This window comes from Diaporthe amygdali (assembly GCF_026229845.1).
Source record: "Diaporthe amygdali strain CAA958 chromosome Unknown NODE_1_length_4327563_cov_65_473760, whole genome shotgun sequence".
Lineage (NCBI taxonomy): Eukaryota > Fungi > Ascomycota > Sordariomycetes > Diaporthales > Diaporthaceae > Diaporthe > Diaporthe amygdali.
In genome coordinates, this window is record NW_026517021.1 from 3,968,207 (window position 1) to 3,988,133 (window position 19,927).

The window sequence follows — 19,927 nt, forward strand, 5'->3', positions numbered from 1 at the left end:
CAAACCTTGAAAGGCGGGCTCGCTGCGCCGTCGCTATCTGTGTTGCTGCATGCAGGCGAGCATCAGGGTGCTCACTCTCTTTGCCCCGGATCCTCACAATGGCCCCAGTTCTGCCAGTTCGACGCCGGGCCAGACTCGCGGAGCACCTGGCTAGCGGCTCGCATGGGTGGCGGGCGGACGCATCGGTCTCGACGGGATGCTAATCCGGGGGAGAATGTCGACGCTGGACGAATGCCAGTCGCTGCACCATCCCATCCTCTGCAGCTGCTTAAGCCTTGCAAAGCCAGATGGATGGACGTTTCTCCTGCTGCCGGCCCACCTTTCCAATGCCGCAGCGTGACACTGCGCACTACATACAGCCAAGTGGCTCCGGGGAATGCCATCCGCATGCCAGGGCTATGCGCAATCTGCGGCGATCTCACGCGAGTTAAACAGCTCCTGCATGCGGCTGCTGCACGTTGGAAACAGATCATGGTCAAGCCTCAGGTAGACGATGGCTGTAGTGCCCGCTGCGACTGCGGGGCGGCGAACAGGCTCTGCTAGTGCTGGCTGGCGCTGATGCCCAGCTGACTTGACTCGGCCGACGGATGACGAGTTGATGGGAGGGGAAGCGAGTGATACTCAAGGCTGATGTACCTAAGGCTTTTGTTTGGGTTCGTGTCACTCGCATGGCGCGCCTGCATAACATGGTCGGTACATGTTGATCGAGCCTGTCTGTGTTGGATTTTAGGCTTTCTGCCGTGCCAGGTGCTACAGGGAACATGGCGCCATGATGCTCGCGAGATGACTTAGCTGTCGATCCTCCACGGTGTCACTGGGTGCTCCCTGAGTATTCTGCGCATAGCGAGGCAATGCAACGCCAGCCTCGAGCCTTGCCGTCCGTTCTCATCAACGTACATCGCTGGACAACAATACGGGTCCAGGCCCGGCTTGACACATAATCAGCCTATTCTTTGACCTGAGCAGGCCATCTGATGGTATGTGATGCTTGTGCCCTGCAAGGCCAGGTGGAGTGGGTTGGGAAACCCCCTCGAGAATTCTGCAGTCCTTTGACGAAAGCAGAGTGAGTGCCTGGAACGCACGCTATTCTGATCCATCGAGTTCCAGCGCAAGAGCTTAAACAGTGCTATTGCGGATCCGGCGGCGGGCCATGACCAGAGCGGCTACCCCAGGCCCGCAGGTACGGCTAGCCTCACCATACCACACGACGCCGCGCACACGGCTGGTCCAATTCCCCGGGTTCAGCCACCAGCAAGTGCAATCATCGCGGGACGACTCTGCCTCGCTCGTCAGGGATCGCCGCCGGGCCGGCATACACAAAATCAAACTACCGACGTTGCCGCGGTTAATTTGACTCGTCAGCTTGGGGGTCTCGGCCGCCATGCGGTCTCCGGGCAGTGGATGCACGTCGCGTCTTCCCCGTGCCTCCAACGGTAACCATACCCTCGTTTCACTAGCCGAGCCAGCGTCGGCATTCGTTGTGTTACAGCAGCGAGAGCTTGACGAGAGATATCTCTGCCGGAAGGAGGCAATTTGCAGAATCACACAGTCAGCCCGCCATGAGCGAGTAGCACCCAGGCTGGGGGCGAAGTCTCGGGGAAACCAACCCGTTAGACTTTTTATTTCCATGACTAAGTGTGGCCCTTTGTGGCCAGTCAGCACGACATCACACGCCGGTGCCTATGCAGGAACGAGTGACGGGCTTCGGTGGCTGTCCGGTGGCGACGCCTTCGCCAGACGTCGTTGCCGTTTTGGATAAAGGTACTCATGACTTGGCTGCTTACGGGATAGAGTTGCTGGTGAACCATCACGAGTCGTCGATGACGCTACCTACCAGCGAGTTCGTCCTGTGGCTGCGTCCAAAATCGCGCAGCGTGCTCTATCGAAACCAGCTATTGCGAATGTAATACTTTCGTCACTTCGCCCTTTTCACCATCCCAAACAATGAATCGTCCTAGTGCAGCAGCGAGTAGCGCTGGCGTGGGGGACTACACTACGTAGTGGAGGTGTTCGTGTCAGCGTCTGGACTAGAGCAGCGGCATGTGTTAAAACTCCCGGTATCTCTGCAGCGCACAGACGGGCCCCTTGGAGGAGGAGAAACAAAACAAAGAGGTTAGATAGTTCCATTTCCATCCAAGCGGCATGGTAGCCTGCACGGTAGACCACTGTGGGTTTAACCAAGCTCCAAAGGCGGAACTGGGGAGACGGAGGCGGCATTCCCGGGGTCTGCGCGTCCCGATGAAGGTCAGGGGGCGTGATAGGGGCGTGATAGGGGCGTGATGGAAGATGAACTTGCGGCTCGGCATATCGCAGCCTGATGATCAACGTGGCCCAGCCGGAGGAGGAATGGTCTCGACGGCGTCAGGGGTCGTCTCACGAATCTCCTTCCGGGGAGCTTGACAGCTGTTCATCAGATGGTCACTATCGTTGGATCTGCGGGTCAGTGCTCGCGTCATTTCAAATTCACGAGCGAGCATAACGACGTCGGCTACGCCAACTGGCGCTAGGGGCGGTCTCAAGTCCTCGCTTGTGGCTAGAGCATCGCGGGATACGGGATACCACTGACCTTGGGGCCTTCGGATGGATTCGAATGCATGTTTACGGGACTTTTGTCGTCGTGAATTGTAAGCGATCCCGAGACGAGACTTGTCGTCGAACTTGACGACGATGGCTAGTAGAATTCGTATCTTGAGACGTGAAGTGTGCGCGGATGATAGAGTCCAGAAAGCCTTTCAAAGTGACTCGGGACGACATTGAAACTTCTCCACAGCGCAGTGGGCTTTGCTCCACGTGCGTGCCTAACAAATCGCATTGGAAAATTTCCATTCTCCATTCAGACGGTCGTTTCGACATTGATGCGTACCTAAGCATCTTGTTGAGACGCTGGCGGAGGCGTAGAACTGCCTTGATTACCTCTACTAGCAATCACTTGCACTTCAGAAGACTCCAGCACATCTAATGTCTCATGTCCAAGTGAATTTGTACGGCAATTACCATAGAAGTGGCATTAGTTGCCTTAGATTGCCTGATGTATGCTCGTCTAAGCCAGTTGCCATATGAATCAGCAATTACTCCCTGTAATTCCTATCGAGGCGAGGGCTTCCCGTGAGCTTTTCACGACTGGGGAGACGTAGTCACACTTGGTATTGGATCTAATGGCTGTTCTGCGCATGACATGGGCATCCTCAACGGAGGGGGGAAAAGTTGTATGCGGTGACGTCCGTAAAAGGCGAAGGAGAACATGGCTTCTGGATGTAGACTGACTACTTGAGTACTGAGCAACTCTCTTGGACCAAAGCCAACATGCTCACCTACAATACCATCATATGCAGCCCAGTGTGTCTTACCCAAAGGGCTGTTCGACGTCACACAGGTTCACATGAGCTGAGCGGCACGTGGCGGGTACCTGTGTGATTCAGACCCCAATGAAACCATTATCGTGGGCCAAGATATCGCGTGTTGTTGTTCCCGTATACGTCCGGAGGTGTCGTTGTTTATGCAGGCTCCCGTCGGCCACCGCCTGGGCGACCGGGCCAAAAGTACCGGACAGACGGGCGGCCTCCTCAACGTCGTTGCTTGAGGCCAGAAGACGAGTCTCTTCATCCGCCGGAGATTTGACTGAGTCGAAAATGAGGTTTCAGCATACGAAATTGATGCAAGACGCGCACGACTGGATACCTGTGACTCAATGGGAGAAATGATCGATTCGACCCGGCCGACCAGGTAGCAGACATCGGCATTCTCGCCTCGACTCCTTCTCAACCGCCGCAGATGAGATATCACATCTGGCTCGGAAGAGCCCGCCTGCAGCGACAGCGCACATATTTCTCCGGTCGGAACAGCGATCTCAAATCGTCGCATACCACGCAACTTCCTCGGAAACTCTAGCCGTGCCGCACATCCCACACGCTTGACGGACCTAAAAAGGAAATGCTGATACGAGCCGCGGGTGGCAGGATCGACTCGCCCTGCATGGCTAGCTATTCCCGCTATGAGTATGCAGCGCGGCGGTAAAGGGGAGGGTGGACTGGTGGGAACTGCATTGCCCTTGCTGCCATCGTCGTGAACCTGGTGAGGGAGCGACCGGCCATCCAAACTGAGTGATTCAAGCGCGATTGGTGGTCGTTGATCTTAGATCTGGCGCATGTCCGATCGAAACCGTCACCCAGTGGCGAGTATATGTTCGAATAGGCAAGACTTGCTCTTTCTCTCTCCCCCTTATGCAATGGTGCAGACAGATCTGCAGGTTGTAAAGATCCTGGAAAGCAGGGTCGGACGGAGAACCGGTTGGACGCGCGCGGGAACCCGGTGTGGCAGCCAACGCGGGAGCAAGGCGACACGGGATACGAAGGCTCGCAGGGCAGGGTGCAGACGAAAATGACGACTTGAGGCAGAGAAGCGAGAGAAGCCTGACGGATGAGGATGTGATAATTGATGAGTTGCGTTCCCCCTTACATGGCTGGCTCTTATGGGAGAGTGCAGTCGGAGAAGCAAAGGCCTAACTGTGTAACCTGCCACAATGAGCTGGGATTGTGATGTACTGCAGGCGGTTTCGACTTTCATAACGGTGATTGATCTGCTGCACTTGCAACGAGACACGCAGACACGCAGCCACCATCGAGCCTCTTGCAGCTCACAAGACATCCAGGGTGCCATTCTGTGAGGCGGTCTGCAAGGCCGACCTCCCAGGACCGGTTCAGGGCACCTGCATCCGGTAGCGCGATACATAACGAGTCTCTCAAAGAAGAGTACAGATGAGTGAGCTTGCCTCCTGGAATTGCCCACACAAATGCCAGCGATAGAGGACATCTGAAAGGTGATATGCGACGAAAGCTACGCATCCAGATCCATCGCCAGGCACCAGACGAAACGGTGTGCAGCGGAATTAATCCTCCTGCCGGGAGCATGCTCCCATCCTGTGAGAGCTGGTTTGAGATGCAAGGGCAAAATCGTGCAGGAGTAGTGCCCAGGTTCACCTGCAACCGTCCCAATAAATCGACAGGTCGGAATTGCGGGTTGCCTAGGCATAGTTTTCTTTGCTTTTTCCTCGCCGGAGGCTCCTCAGTGGCTCGTCCCCGGCCGTCGCATTCGAGCTGTCACAAAGGGAACTCGGGGGAGAGACCTGCTTGGAAGGTAACTGCTTCGTACTGATACTTTGATGGTTTTATGAGAAATGTCATCTGTATCTTGTAATGCAGACACTTGCCTCATGCATTGCAAAAAGAGATCGAATAACGGAAAGAGTATCGTGGATATGCACAAATGCGAGCGATCAGTCGGTACAAACACGAGCCTCCACTCCCGATGAATTGGTACTGCATAGATGTTGGTCCAGAAATAACCATATGCTGGCCCCTTCATTTACAGTGCACTGGGAATTGACTACTCCGGAGGTCCTCGCCTGCTGATTGTTGGGCACCACTAGAAGCGCGCAGATCAGTGGCCATTCCCGTGAGACCGGCCGGCCCCGATCTGGTGTCCCAGCTGCTGAAGTGTCCAGTGTCTTTGTTGCCGTAGATCTATCGAGTGATTTGTACCAAGGATCGGTAAATTGGAGCGAGATGCGCCTCGTTTGAACAGTCTCAGAGGTGCCAGTCCGCTCTGCATCCTCCAGGCATTTGCGTTGGAGGGACGCGGTGGCCTGGGGACCAATGAGGCTGCCCTGCCGCATCTCCTGTTTGGTAGGCGAACCGAACAAAAATGGTTCCACGATGTTACAACGCGAAGCCGTAAACAGAGTTCAACGTCGCGCTTCGCAGAATGGTAAGAGCTGTGCACAAATGCTTGAGCTCTGAGGACATCATGGATGAAGGTGACGCCATGCAGTGGCTCCGAGAGTGCTCAAGATGGTATCCTCCCTGGTGACGAACTTGTGCATCCGTCTCCGCTTGCTCAGACGTCTTTCAGGCACTTGCCAGAAGCGTGAGTTCTCCGAAGCCGCTGTTTCTTGTACTTATCCTTGCTGATCGCGTTCATGTTGCTGTACCGCCGGATGTGACCGTCGTGATGGCTCAGCCAGTATAGCATATCAGTGCTGGTGGCTCAACAGAGACGAAGTCCAGACAGTGACATTTCGATTCAGGCCATGCTCAGTGTCTGTCGGACGCACAGAAGTGCAGGTGTAGACAAAGCGAGATGCTTCCCTACTTTCCAACTGCAATGCTGTCCCACAGACACAAAATTTGCGTGCTTCCCTGGAACAGGCTTCGTCTGACAATCGCTCTGGCCACCTGCGATGTATCATGTTCATCATCACCGATCACCACCGCACCGATACTTCGCATGCGCCAAATGCCTGATGAGGATGTCAGCATGATGCTCCATGATGCCTTGTGAGGTGGAAGTGAGTGCCATTATTCAGACCTAAGGGCGTGATCAAGTGTCGGTCATCACAAACATGAGGCCTCGCCTTTGCTCAATGTTCTGTATCTCCACGTGAAGAGGCGAGGGCCGCATAGTAGCAGAAAGGGGTCTTGTTCTTAGTACTTGATGAGAGGATTACTAACTAATCAAGCGCAGTGAAACCTGAGAGGAAGTGGTGGGAATCAGCATGAATTAAGACCGAAAGCCGATCTTATCAGGTGGCCACGTCGCGCAGCATTGTCAAAAGCAGGACCAAGCGGAGACCTGAGCCATGCGCCTTGCGTGATCCACGGGAGAAATGGGTCAAGGTGTTTGATGTTATCGCCGAAGACACCATCATAGGCCCCGCGATTCAGGAATGGAGGTTAGACCAGGTCCGATGGAACACCGCTAGCTTTTGCCGGTGCTCTAGTGGCGAGCCTGTTATTCGCCTGTTAGTTGTTGCCGGCAGCAGGCTCGAGGGAAACTTTGGCAAACGCCGATGGCAGGACGCTTTAGCCCCCGTTATTGCCGATGACGTGACGTCTTTGTTGATGGTGGGGTTTGGTTCGGTGATGGCTGCACTCTGGGGAGCTCCACCTGAGTAATTGAGAAAGCATAGGGTAATTAGTCAAGGTGTTGTCTATAAATGATCACCAACCTTCTTCGCGAGACTATCATACAACCAAGATCCTGGCGACTCGTAGGCAATTGATATTTGTATCGTGAAAGATCACACAATATAGAACAATTCCAAACCATCAAACCCATCAAAATGACCAAGGTTCTCCTCACCGGTGCGTATCAACAACCTCATAGTAGCCAAATCCCTCAGCATCATTAACAAGTTCCAACAGGTGGCTCCGGCTTCATCGCGGCTCACGTCCTCGAGCAGCTTCTAGAGCGTGGCCACAACGTCGTGACCACCGTTCGTTCAGAAGACAAGGCAGCCAAGATCCACGCTGCTCACTCCTCACTGGGAAAGGACCGTCTAGAGACGGCGATTGTGCCCGATATCGCGAAGCCAGACGCCTTCGATGAGGTTGTCAAGACCCCGGGCATCGAGGTCGTCCTCCACACAGCGTCTCCCTTCCACTTCAACATCACAGACCCGCAAAAGGACCTCATCGACCCCGCCGTCATCGGCACGACTGGCATCTTAAAGGCCATCGCCAGGTCCGCACCGGGCGTGAAGCGCGTGGTCATCACCTCGTCCTTCGCCGCCATCCTCGACGCTTCCAAGCTCACTGACCCCAACACGACCTTCACAGAGAAGTCCTGGAACCCGGTGACCATCGACGAAATCCGCAAGGACAACGCGACCGCCTACCGCGCCTCCAAGAAGCTCGCCGAGAAGGCGGCCTGGGACTTTGTAAACGACAAGTCCAACAACGCAAAGTTCGACCTCGTCACTGTCAACCCACCGATGGTCTTTGGCCCCGTGGTGCACCACCTGGCCAGCCTGGACACCATCAACACGTCCAACGAGCGCATCGTCGCCCTCGCCCAGGGCAAGTGGAAGGACGCCGTGCCCGCCACGGGCGTGAGCAATTGGGTCGACGTGCGCGACGTGGCCAGGGCGCACATCCTGGCGTTCGAGAAGCCCGAAATCGGGGGCCACAGACTCTTCACGACGGCGGGCTCCTACTCCAACAGGGGCATTCTGGATGCGGCGAGGAAGAACTTCCCCGAGCTCAAGGACAAGCTGCCGGCTGAGGACGTTAAGGGTGGCGAGCCAACTCCGGCAGATCAGGTTTACAAGTTTGATAACTCGGAGACCACGAAGCTGCTGGGCTTTGAGTGGATCCAGATCGAGAAGACCGTGGTTGACACGATCAAGAGTCTCCAGTCCTTCTTGTAATTAGACGCTCGTGAGGGCACAGCTGACGGCTGGGTGAGTACGAACAGGTTGCTGCAGCGGCTCTGGTTCACCGCACTATCGTGGATATGGTTCAATGAAGCTGAGAAATAGACTTGTACATCGGCATTTACGCGCCAATTTTGTACATTCATTGTGACATGTTGAGTAGGACCTGTGCTTGCAAGCATAGGGCGGCGTTAGAGCCTGATTGCCACGGCTGATTTCAGAGCCAATCAGTGTTAAATCACATACAAGATGTAATTTGACTATAATATATCTGTACTAATTCCACCAAGCTCAGTTTGAGCTCAGTTCAGCCCCAGCTAAGTCCCAGCTGCTGGGTTGTTCCATACTCACTTGTATACAGGGCCACACTTCCACGGCTCAGTTCGTCCAAAGTAACCTGACAAGATCAGTGGTGCAAAAGTCATACTAGTATCCTCATTCATTTAATCTTGTTGCAAGCCCTGCCCTCATCCGATGGAGGGGGTATCAATCAAATGCAGCCATTCATCACAAAATCTTCCGCCCTATTTATACAACAGGGCCAAGTATTGTATCCCAAACGCCTTCCGCAATGTTCACCATGGACCGACCCATCTAGTATCTACACACAGCCGTCAAAGTAAAGCGTGATCATGTGTGACGCCCCACGGAGCCTCAAACTCAGGCCCGAAGATTCCTTTGAAAGACGAGTAGCTCATAGGAAGTAGTCGCTCGGACCTCTGCGGCCGGCAGGTACGTGCCGTTGATCATCGGGCACGGCGGAGAAGATACTGAATTTGGTGTCGAGGTTCGTGTCAACTGTCATAATGGAAGCCACATTACCGCACCTGTAGCAGTAGTTGGGCGCAGACCAGACAGTCACTACGGACTTCTCAGGGAAGTGGTACTGTCAAGATTTGTCAGCTCTGTGTTGCGAGAAGAATTGGCGGGACGTAGACGAACCTTGTAGCCTTCGTTCACCAACTGGTGGGCTCGTGCAATAGTCTTCAAGCCGTTGACATGGTTGAACTCGGTGGCAACCTTATCGCCGAACAACCAGCCAGCGCCACGGGGACTCACAGCCCACGTATCGATGTCCTCGGGGTCGCTCCACACCAAGTCACAGAATGCACCCTCGTGAGGAATCTCCTGGGCTCGGGCGACAACCCTGATCTGATCGATAGTCCGGATCTCGGGACTGAGGCCGCCGTGCACACACAGGACGGTTCCATCCACAATAGCGGCAAGGACGAGGAAGTCAAATACTTGGCAGCATGCTTTCCAAACAGAAGCGTTGCCATACTTCGTTTGACATTCCTCGTAGAAGCCATAAACCTGAGTAATCTGCCGGGACTCGTGATTTCCTCGGACGAGCACGATCCGATCGGGGTATCTGAGGCTGGTCAGTTCCACTGCGTGTCTTACTGCGCTGTTCACCAACTTACTTTGCTTTGAGACACATCAATAACGTGAACGTCTCAAGACTGAAGTATCCACGGTCGACGAAGTCGCCCAAAAACACGAAACGAGTGTCGGCTGACTGTGAGGGGCCAGTAGCAGGAGCCCCAGCACCGGAGCCAGAGCTATCGGGCCTGGCAACGCTCTCGGAAGATGTATTGGCCTCCTCATCGACGACGTCATCTCCCCCTGCCTCACCACCTTCGTCTCCAGGTGCCTTGGACTGCTTTATCTTCTTCCTCAGCTTTGGATTGGTAATCTCTGTTGGCGGCTCGATGTCTTCTGAGGTTATCACCGTTGTAGCCGTCTGTGGTGCTTGTACATTGGTCTCGCCAGGCATTCCACCAGCGACGCGGAAGAGCTCTAGTAGGTCATAGAATTGGCCATGGATATCTCCGCAGATTGTAACGGGCGTGACGACGGGTTGTATGTTGGACTCTGGCAAGTGTGGTCAGCGCAAGCCCTCGTGCAGTGGGCAGAGTGACGCACCTTCCATGAGGACTTCCTTCACCATCTCACACAGCTGCTTCATGACAGACTCGGGAAGATAATGACATTGTTTTGCCTCCTCCAGCCATTCATCTAGCCCAGCGCCTGGCGTCAAGTTCGCCGGTCCAGGTTTGGGAACGTTAGCCATGGCGGGTTGCTGTTCTTCTGCAGCTTGGTTGGCAGTTTCGACGAGTCTGATATGGGCACAGAATCGAAGAGGTCACTGGAAGAAAGGGCCGTATCGAGTCGGACCAAGATACCGAGGTCGGGCGGGACACGTGAGAAGGGTCTGTGTAAGATGCCGTCAGTGTCATGTCCTGGCCCATCGCCATCTTTCCCCAGTGTGGGACCTACTCAGAGACCTGACAACAGCTTCGGAAGGCTAGGTCGCTCTTGATGATGCCTGAAGATCAGGAGCTTGACAAAGTCTGGGGGCAAGGCGTTGAGATGGATGCTGGGGAAGCAGGTACAGTGCTACAGCAGCGAGCATTTGGCCCAGGGTCTGGATGCCGGAGCAGAGCAGTCGGCGCTAGGGGTTCTTCCCCTTCCGCCTACTGCTCTCGATCTGGGCCCCCGGGGGGTGGAGGGAGGGGGGGGGGTGGTGGCTGGTCCGTGAGCCCATCTTCCCAGGAGGGTACCCAGAGCTCATGGGCGCAGGGGTTGTTGGGCGGATCCTGCAGATCGGGGGGACATGTGCTGAAGTGGGATGGCATTTCCAGACCACAGCACCCCCAAGCACCCCCACAATCGATAGGGAGCTCTGCCGCGCAGATAATCACCCAACGCAGCGAATTCGCCGATAAACAGCCTTGGAGCACATACAACCCACTTTAGCATCCACGAGCTTCCAGATAGACAACCATCGGGATATCTATTCCTATCCTCTGAAATTGGGGGCTGCAGCCCCATCAGCTTATTTTAGGTCTGCTCTTTTTCCCGTGAGAAGAATAATCGACCAGCAGTCCTTTGCACACGACATTGGAAGTCAACTACACCCACCGGCGACAGCACCAAGTCCTCGCCCTCTACCTGTCAATCACCCACACCCTTCTGTTCCTCATTCCCTCCACTCCACGGCTTCACTGCGAACGACGGAACAATGGCCACGCCCCAGGGCAACTCGGGCCCTAAGCAAGCCGGTGTCCTGCCCATCCGGCCTGCTCAGACGCAAGGGCCGGCCGACTCATCTAGGTCTGCGAAGTCGAAGGCTGCTGCACAGGATGGCATCAAGGCCAAGGTTCGGAGACTACCACCCGGTCTCACCGAGCAGGAGTTCCTCACGGTCCTCGGCGACTCGTGGAAGTCGGGCAACGGGAAGGTTGGCTGGTTCTCATTCCATCCCGGGCATATTCCCAAGAGGTGCGTTGACCACGAACCTGTCGAGGATCACAGCAGCTGACAGAGCGGTATTGATGCAGCGCATCCAAAGATTCCACGCCCGCCTTTGCTTTTCTTCAAGTAAAGGAAGAAGACCTCGAAGAACTCGATCAGACTGTCCAAAACGCTACCTGGGAGGACGCTAAGGGCACCTTTAATAGCCCTTCTCTCGTCGGCCCGCCCTACGTGGAGCGTTCCATCTACAAGAAAATGCCCCTTGCTAAGCCCAAGAAAGATCCCAAGGAGGGAACGATCGACCAGGATGAGGACTACAAGGCGTTTTTGGCTAGTCTGGCAGAGGATCCGACAATGAAGCCTGATGAGACTCAAGCTGACGCCGAAGACTCTACAAAAGCCGAGGCGGATGCAAAGACCACTATCGCTCCATTGGCCCAGTTCATCAAGGAGAATCGCGAGAAGAAGGCGAATAAAGCCAAAGAGGCAGCAGCTGCTAGGAACAGCAAACATTCAAGACAGGAATCGCAGGGCGCCAAAGGCAAAGGCTCGTCCACAACACCGGAAGATTCTAGGAAAAAGTCCAAGGATAAGGCCACTGAGAAACCTAAGGAGACAGTGCGGATTCTTAAGAAGCAGGCCGCTACGGAGGCTGCGGCTGAGGCTGCCAAAGCTGTCGCGAAGGACATCAAAGCAGGAAATTCCTCCTCTGACGCGGCCAGCAGTCGCCGCGCTGGTATCCAGGGTGTTGCCAACATTCTGAAGCGTGACCTCGGCCTTTCCAATGGTTCCGCTGCAAGAAAGGCGCGGCAGGAGGTGGCAAAGCAAGAGGCTGCTAAGAAAGGCGACGCTGATCCGAAGGCTAAGGAGTCTAAGGGTAAGGACGGCGGATCCTCCTCGACTGCAGCAGCAGCAGGACCCGCACAAGCAGCAGATCGGCCTCCGACTCCCACGGCACCGAAAGCACAAGCGGAGAAGTCTTCGAGGCCAGGGCGAAGCAGGAGAGGCAAGGAGTCCAAGTCGGCCGAGTCTAAAACCGGAGGGCCCGCCGAAGCTCCAGCCGCAGCACCTAAGGCCCCTATCATCTTGCAGAAGAAGAAAGAAGACAATGCTGCATCCTCCGCGGCTAAGGAACCGCCAAATCCTGCCAAGCCTGCGTCGAAACAAGGTGCCTCTTCGGCAGCATCAACGCCCCCGACTGGCCCGAAGGCAGCAGCCGCTAAGGGCAGCCAATCTGGAGGTTCCCAGAAGAAGGGCAACAACCAAGCGCCGGCAGCCGCATCCACGCGTGCGTTTCTCAAGCATGCCAATCCATCTCAAGGAGTGACCGAGGCTCTATTGAAGGATGCCATGCAAGTCTTTGGAGGGATCAGCTTCGTCGAGATTGACCGGCGTAAGGGCTTCGCATACGTGGACTTCTCAGATCATGCAGGACTGGTCAAGGCGATGGCCGCCAGTCCCGTCTCTGTTGCGCAGGCGACCGTACAAGTCCTTGAGCGTAAGGACCAAGGTTCTAAGAAGGCAGCCGGTACGGCTGGCAATCAGACTCAGTCCGGCACCGCCAGCAGCGGTAACGCAGCGGCGGCGGCGGCTCCCGCTGCCGCTGCCGCTGCCGCTACCTCGGGCCCTGCCAATCCTCCAACTGCTCCATCTTCTAATGCGGATAAGAGCGGCAATGGAGCGGCTGGCGAGCAGCAGCAGCAACCCAAGCGCAGCCGAAGACGTGGTCGCGGTAGGGGAGGTAACGGAGGAGGAGGTGGTGGAGGTAGTGGTGGTGCTAATGGCGAGGGGAAGACGGAGGCCGGCGCTGGGTCCTCTGCATCAGCCGCAGCGGACGCCGGAGGATCTGGCGCTGGTTGAACAAAAAGCGAATTTCACGGTTCAGTCATGCAGCATGTGTTTATTTCGCCGGGGGTGCTTGACCATCGCGGTCCGCAGGGATCAGGTAGCATCTTCAGAGCGATGTTTCACCATGTGAGCTGGATCAACCCAGGCCGGGTCGAAGAAGTAGCTGGAATGTCACAAACATTCAGCAGATCTATCTTACGCCGATGCTGTCTAGGCCATCGCCACATGGTACTCGACTACACGAGACTGAGCTTAGCATTGCTAAAGTAATCACTCGATGAGAGGGCGCGAGGCAAGGAGGACTTGGGCAGAAAGAATGACACTTTGACATGGGGCGCGTTTGGACTAAGCATTCATATAAAGTGCAGATGTCTAGCTGCTCAAAGCTGTCCACGGTGTCTATAGAATCGGCACGTTGGTACCACTGGGGACAATCATTAATTCGCGCGCGCCACTCATCGGACGCTGCCGATCTCTCGTGCCTGTTGCCGTGCTCGCTATGGAAGGATGACATGCATAGCCGGAACCTCCTCATGCGAGGCGTTGTGGCACCAGGACACCTTCTCGATACCTGCCTGTCTTGTCTGTCTGCCTGTCTGCCTGCATGCCTCAACCCCTCTCCCCTCCACCGCGGAGCCCGGCGGCATGATCGCACACACCTACTTCGTGTAACAATTAAGGTTGACGTCACCTTGCCTCGAAGCAGGGCTGAAGGGGGAGCGGCTGCCTTGAAAAGGAGCTGGGACACGTTCATGGTCCCGGCTGCAACGGATGGACAGGTGTGTGTTGTTTGCTGGAGCGTTCGTCAGAGAGCTCACGGATTTTCGGGTCACTTGCTGATGGACAATGCGTTGGCTTTTCTTGTAGTCGGTCAGAATCAATTTGATTTGAGTACCGCTTCTCTGCTCATCATTTTTACTCTCCCCTCATCTTTCTTGCCTCCTCTCCGTCTTCGATCGTCACAAACCACTCCGCTTCATCCACGTGGGTATATACTCGGGCAGTGAAGCCATGGTTTTCCCTTTCTTCGAACCCGAGCCCCAGAAAGGGGGCATCTGTCTATCTAGAAAGAGGTGATGTGTGGTATCTATCCTAGGAAATCATAAAGGGGAAAAGAAGAAGAAAATGTTGTGGTATCGCTGTTCATAGAGTGCCCCATCCCCGTCCTGTCCCCTCCATTCCAGATACCCAGCCTGATATTTTCATATCCATCCTTCCACCCAAAAACTCCGATAAAAAGAACACAGCGCCCAATAGGCAGCCATAAGAAGAAAGGTTTTTGACCCGATCAAGCCGTGAAATGTAAGACGTAAAAATCATAATGAAACATGTATCGTGTGCTCGTGTCCCGACTGACAGGACCTGCATGGCTGACTGCCAGTCCCGCCAGGACCGGGGGGCCCCAACAGGAGACGCGTGTGGGGCTGTCAGCGGGCGAATGTCCAGGTGTGGTGTGAAGAGGAGGGGCATTCTTGAGAGCTCCCCCGGCCTGGTAACAAGTCTGCCTCGCGGGGCGGACAGGTAGGCTGCCTCTGTGTGCCCGATTGTCCAACAAATGAGCCCGGAACTGCCCATGTATTGCGCGCTCCTCAAGCAGTGACCTCAAGGTGGAACTCGTGAGTCGAAGTGGCGCCCAGACACCAAGAGTCCAGGCCAGGTCGGGGCCCATCAATGTGTATTTTTGGGTTTTGGTATGTAGTAAGCCGTGTGTGTCTTGGTCGGGGCATCATGTTGCTTTCGTGCCACGACCAGTGAATAGAGTGATGACGAATCCCACAGCTCTTGTCGTGAATCCCGGTTGCCACATGCAACAGAGTGGAAGATGAGGTTCAGGTAAAGGGGTGTTGATTGCCGCGTGACTGACCACTCATAGCCTTGGCCGTTGGTCTAGTTTTCAGCTGAAGAGGTGAAGGGGGGTGAGCAACGTGGCGCTCCGGATGAAGGATCACGAAGGATCTCAGCTGCTCGGTGAGCATCGGGGATGGCGTCCAAGAGGGATGGGAAAATGTCGCAGTGTGATTGTCGCAATGCCGCTACCTTCGTGGGGATGGTAGAGGGTGAGGGTAGTAGTTTCCATTCTCGTAGCTAACGTGTGACGGAGATGTGACCCCATCGTACGAGTAAAACACAGTAGGTCGCTCCATGCCGGTACTGCGAGGTGTTGAAGAGTAAGCCGGATCTTGGTATTGAGCGACTGCTGGCTGCCCAGTCTTGGAGATCGCGACGGGGCCGTCAAAACGGCGTCCGCCGCTGGTCGTACTTTGCGTTGGTGTTGGTATCACGATCTTGGGACGTGGAACTGCGGCCCCGTATGGCTCAATATATGGCCTCTCGGCGTAGGAAGCACTGCTCATGCGGCGGCTGCTCTTGGGAGCTTTGGAGCTTGATCGCTTGGTGGAGCTGGCATCGCTCGAGCCGGTCTCACTGCTGCGTTCGAAGCGCTCCTTGAGGCGGCCCTTCTGCTGGTCGACGTCTGACTCCTTGGACCTCTTGCTCTCGCTTCGGTGCGGCTTGCTGCTTTTAGGAGAGGCTGCTGTAGCTGGCTGGGCTTCGGAGTCCCGGAGCTTCTTTTGAAGCTTTTCGTTGTTTTTCCTGAGGTCCTCATTGTCTTCCTCCAGGACTTTGTTCGCGTCCCTGAGCTTCTTCTTGTCGCGCTGAAGCTCCTTCTTCTCATCCTCCAGGTTGGCGCATCTATTATCCAAGGCTTGCAGGTGTGCATCCTTTTCCATGAGCTTCTTCATAGATTGCCTCTCGGCTTCCTGGACTTTCGCCTTCCAGACATCGATCTGCTTTACAGCATCTTGAAGTGCCTGCTGTAGAGCCTGTTTCTCGTACAGGGAGTCTGTGTAACGATCAGGATATGCTGTCCCTGAGTAGCTGGAACCTGTGCTCGACGAACCAGCGCCTGAATCACTCCTCAAAGTCGAGGAACGGGAGGACCCACTCCGGGAGGTGTCCTCACCGAACCTGACGCTCTTGCGTGAACCGTCGCTTGGCATTGTTCCCGGGCGACGCCGGATTATTTATTTGGGATGGGTTGGCCGGCTGCTTCTTTGCTTGCTCCAGGACTGGCGAACTGGGCGAGAGGAAGATGCAGGAACACAAAAGCAGATCAGCACGTGTTCTGCGTTGATTTGACCAGACACTGGAGAAAAATGCAGGAGTGCCCAATCTAGGAAGAATCGAGAGAATGCGAGGCAGGGGAGAGTATTTAACTCGGGCGAATTGGGCAGTGCCGGACCTCAGCTTAGACAAGGCTGTGGGCAGGACACCCGTCTTAGTAGGAGCGTTAGGCTGCAAGGAAGGTGGTCAAAAACCAGGGGTAGTCAGAGCCCAACCGGAGCTGGATGGGCGGGTGAGCGGGTGGGAATATAACAAGGAGGGTTCGAAACCGAGTCTCCCTTGTGAGGAAATGGATGCCGGAAGGTTCTGGGCAAAAATCCCAGACAAATTTGACAATGGACAATAAATGAAAAGGTGGGAACGCCCGAGAACCAGAAAACGCCTTGTCACGGAGGAGAAGTGCATTTATTTCCCAATCGAGGGAGGGAGGGCAGAGAGGGACGGACAAAGATTCAATGAGCCTCACGGCTGCCCACACCTTTCCCGTACCCCAGGTACCTGTCGTTCCAAGCCATGACTGCCTGTTGCCTCGGGGGCTCAAGTATCACTGGAATGCGACTAGTACTTGACGACACCATGCGGGCAGGGGTGCGAAGTGGAATAAATCGACGGGGTGACTGGATGCTGCCTTGCTGCGCAACAAGGCAGAGACGGATCGGAGCAAAGGTGGTGTGCATGTGGTACCTCTACCGCAATCCTGGGTGGGCCGAGTGCCAAACGGCGGTGGCTTTTCCCTTGCACTTGCATCCTGCACTAGCACTTAGACTCTCACTCACCTTTCCCATGCCAATACTCTGGGGGCTGAGCATGCATGGCAATGGAATAATATCAGTTGGTGTAGACGATATTGAAAACATTTTGAAATCGAGCCCACGACAACATAAAGGTGAAACCTGCAGCTTCCTCATTGCTGAACCTACTTCTCTGCATTGCTTCTCTTCTATGGAGAGTATTCGGACGCGCAGGAAATGTTTTGGCAACATGGTTCCTCATTTTTCGCTGGATTTCCAACTCACATCTTCCGTGGCCTAATTGGCTAAGGCGTTCGACTGTTAATCGAGAGATTCCTGGTTCGATCCCAGGCGGAAGAGTTTTTTGTTCTGTTTTGATGTTGTGGTTTTTTGAATCGGAAAATCAAATTTCTTTTCCTGTGAAGGTGGAGCGGGCACGATTGTGTGACTAGTGGTGGCTGCGCACAGGCCACCTGCAGCCCCAAAGCCCTCTACTTGTAAAGCTTGGCGGTACTTGGAGACAACCTGCCCTTCAGCTCTGTTTTCTTTAGCAAGACAAGGTCTTCTTCAGAATTCTGTAATAATGAGTAAAGCCTGAGGGTACTATCGCTTTTATCTTCGTCTTGTGACCTTTGTTAAGAAGTGAGTTTACTTCTTATAGTGATGATGTACAAGGCACGGACTCTCTACTATAGTCCACGCACAGACAAGCCACGAATTTCACAATTTCCTCCGATATAATATCACATACTCAAGGCAAAGCATCAATCCTTCATGGCGCAATTGGCTAGCGCGTCTGACTGTTAATCAGGAGGTTGGTGGTTCGAGCCCACCTGAAGGAGTTTCTTTTGCTTTTGCCTCCCTTGACTATGTATATCATACACCCGACACCGGAGAATGATCGTAGATATTATTCTTTGTTAGAGGACCAGTTCTATGGTGTGGAGACCTTGTTTCCCTAAAAGGTGAGCTATTTAGAAGGACAACCATATCTGGTTTTGGGTGTGAGAGCATTTGGAAGGGGCTATATGTGGGGCCGGCTATAGGCCTGAGTTTTGGCTAGGCAGCGCATGCTTGGCATGAGGAGCAGTACAATAGGCTGCAACAGGTCTAGTGGGAACTTGTCACATGGAATCTGTGGAAACTGTTATCCTCAGCGAGGTGGTCTAGGAGGTGGGAGGAGAGTGTCAATAGACATGGTGGTTCGCAAATGTGGTTCGCCCGGATCGTCAATGCAGCGCGATGACCTGGGGGGCCACAATCGCGTGTCATTTTACCCCCCGGAGATAGCCTATGGTTCCAAGGTTGTGTGGGTGGGTGTTTGGATGGAACGGTACATTGTCATGGTAGAACGACACCTGCCTGTGCCCTACTGCCATTAGCCGAACGCGTGCGTCTGCAGCCTGCTTGGCCTCAATGCCGCGCTACTGGGCAACAGGATCGCGTCGTTGGTGCTCGTTCAGCAATTGAGCAGGTGAGTCACCATTGCTGCGAGACCACCCAGGCGTTGGAAGGTATGACTCTTGTAGTTCTGCATTGTCCGTCCTTCAATGTGCCGGTGACACAAAGCACAATGGAGTTCCCCCGACTTGGCGTCCTGGCGTCAACGGTCGCACAGGGCCGACTAGCGGGCGATCATTGTCGAAAGGCAAGAGAAACAAAACGAAACGAAACGAAACAGAATGAAACAGAACCATGACGGAGCAGACCTAGCGAAAATGGCAATTGGGTGAGTAACATGTGGATGACAGGTACCTCGGGAAGGTAGACAGGGCTGAGTGAGGTTGGAGGGGTGAGGGAAGCCAATGTGTAAAAACTACCAACTGCAGTCTTTCCCCAACTTGAATGCACGCACTTAGGTACACTGCCCCGATGACAAGGGGCCCTGTTCGCTCACCTTGCTTGCGGCTTACACCTTCTTCGGCAAGTGGATCTCTGGCAATCCTGGGGATGCAACACCTGGACACCATTTTCCAGGACACCGACAGCCATACAATGGTCTCTTCTCGAGGGCGACAACAGCATTTCGGCTTTGGGATCCAAAGAGGCCGGGCATGGTGATGTCTCATCGAGGACGACGTCCACCACATTATACCTACCGTGTACGTGGTAGGGCAGGGCTGGATAGCATCGTCTGTGCGCAGTCGCGACGGCCCTGATGAGGATTTAAACATGCATTTACCCAGGGTCATACCCTGCGGTGATGCTTGATTATCAGAAGCCAGGCACTGCCAGGCACGGAATGGCCCGAACCAGATCGCCCAACTCGGACTTACACACAGACGTGCGACCACATCGTTACCACACCCTTGGTCCACGACAGGATTAACGCATGTTCAAAGATGACTTGTCAGTCTCCATCGGATCTGGATCGCTGCTTCACCACCACCCTCATAACGCCGTCTGCCCCGGGCTCGGGTCGTGACAGGTGTGGGACTGCAGTTGCGACGGCGTCCCGCAGTGGAGCACAAAAGCCCAGGCTATGCGGTACTGCAATGTTCTGCATAGTGTTCCGTTGACAGGAGCAGCCACCCTCTTAACCTCCTCTGCCCACCTACTGCAGATTGTGAACTCCAAGACGCGCCTCCACCCTTGCAAAACAAACCCCAAGCAATGTGCATAATACGTGTGAGATGCGAGTGGGTGACTCAAAGGACGCCAGGCCAGCCTGCTGCTTACTGTGGAGAAAATGCACCTCAACTAGCTGGACCCGACGTCGATTGTCTCGATCCGTAGCAGGGGGCCGTCGCGCCCGTTC

At 54.8% G+C, this 19,927-nt stretch overlaps 4 protein-coding genes across 4 annotated transcripts; 2 read left to right on the forward strand and 2 right to left on the reverse strand.

Moving 5' to 3' along the window:
- Positions 1–7,117: 7,117 nt before the first annotated feature.
- Positions 7,118–8,203, forward strand: J7T55_006780 (nadph-dependent methylglyoxal reductase gre2; the record flags this gene model as incomplete). The annotated part of the gene is made up of 2 exons (XM_053132441.1): positions 7,118–7,139; positions 7,200–8,203. The coding sequence occupies 2 exons, from the start codon at positions 7,118–7,120 to the stop codon at positions 8,201–8,203; spliced, it is 1,026 nt and encodes a 341-aa protein (XP_053001543.1).
- Positions 8,204–8,903: 700 nt separating this feature from the next.
- Positions 8,904–10,283, reverse strand: J7T55_006781 (serine threonine-protein phosphatase ppe1; the record flags this gene model as incomplete). Its single annotated transcript, XM_053132452.1, has 4 exons — positions 8,904–9,095; positions 9,152–9,581; positions 9,634–10,084; positions 10,136–10,283. 4 exons carry the CDS (start codon positions 10,281–10,283, stop codon positions 8,904–8,906), a joined length of 1,221 nt encoding a protein of 406 aa, XP_053001544.1.
- Positions 10,284–11,234: 951 nt separating this feature from the next.
- On the forward strand, positions 11,235–13,327 carry J7T55_006782 (nonsense-mediated mrna decay protein; the record flags this gene model as incomplete). Its single annotated transcript, XM_053132464.1, has 2 exons — positions 11,235–11,494; positions 11,554–13,327. The coding sequence occupies 2 exons, from the start codon at positions 11,235–11,237 to the stop codon at positions 13,325–13,327; spliced, it is 2,034 nt and encodes a 677-aa protein (XP_053001545.1).
- A 2,021-nt stretch (positions 13,328–15,348) lies between these two features.
- Positions 15,349–16,314, reverse strand: J7T55_006783 (uncharacterized protein; the record flags this gene model as incomplete). The annotated part of the gene is made up of 1 exon (XM_053132475.1): positions 15,349–16,314. One exon carries the CDS (start codon positions 16,312–16,314, stop codon positions 15,349–15,351), a length of 966 nt encoding a protein of 321 aa, XP_053001546.1.
- Positions 16,315–19,927: the final 3,613 nt, after the last annotated feature.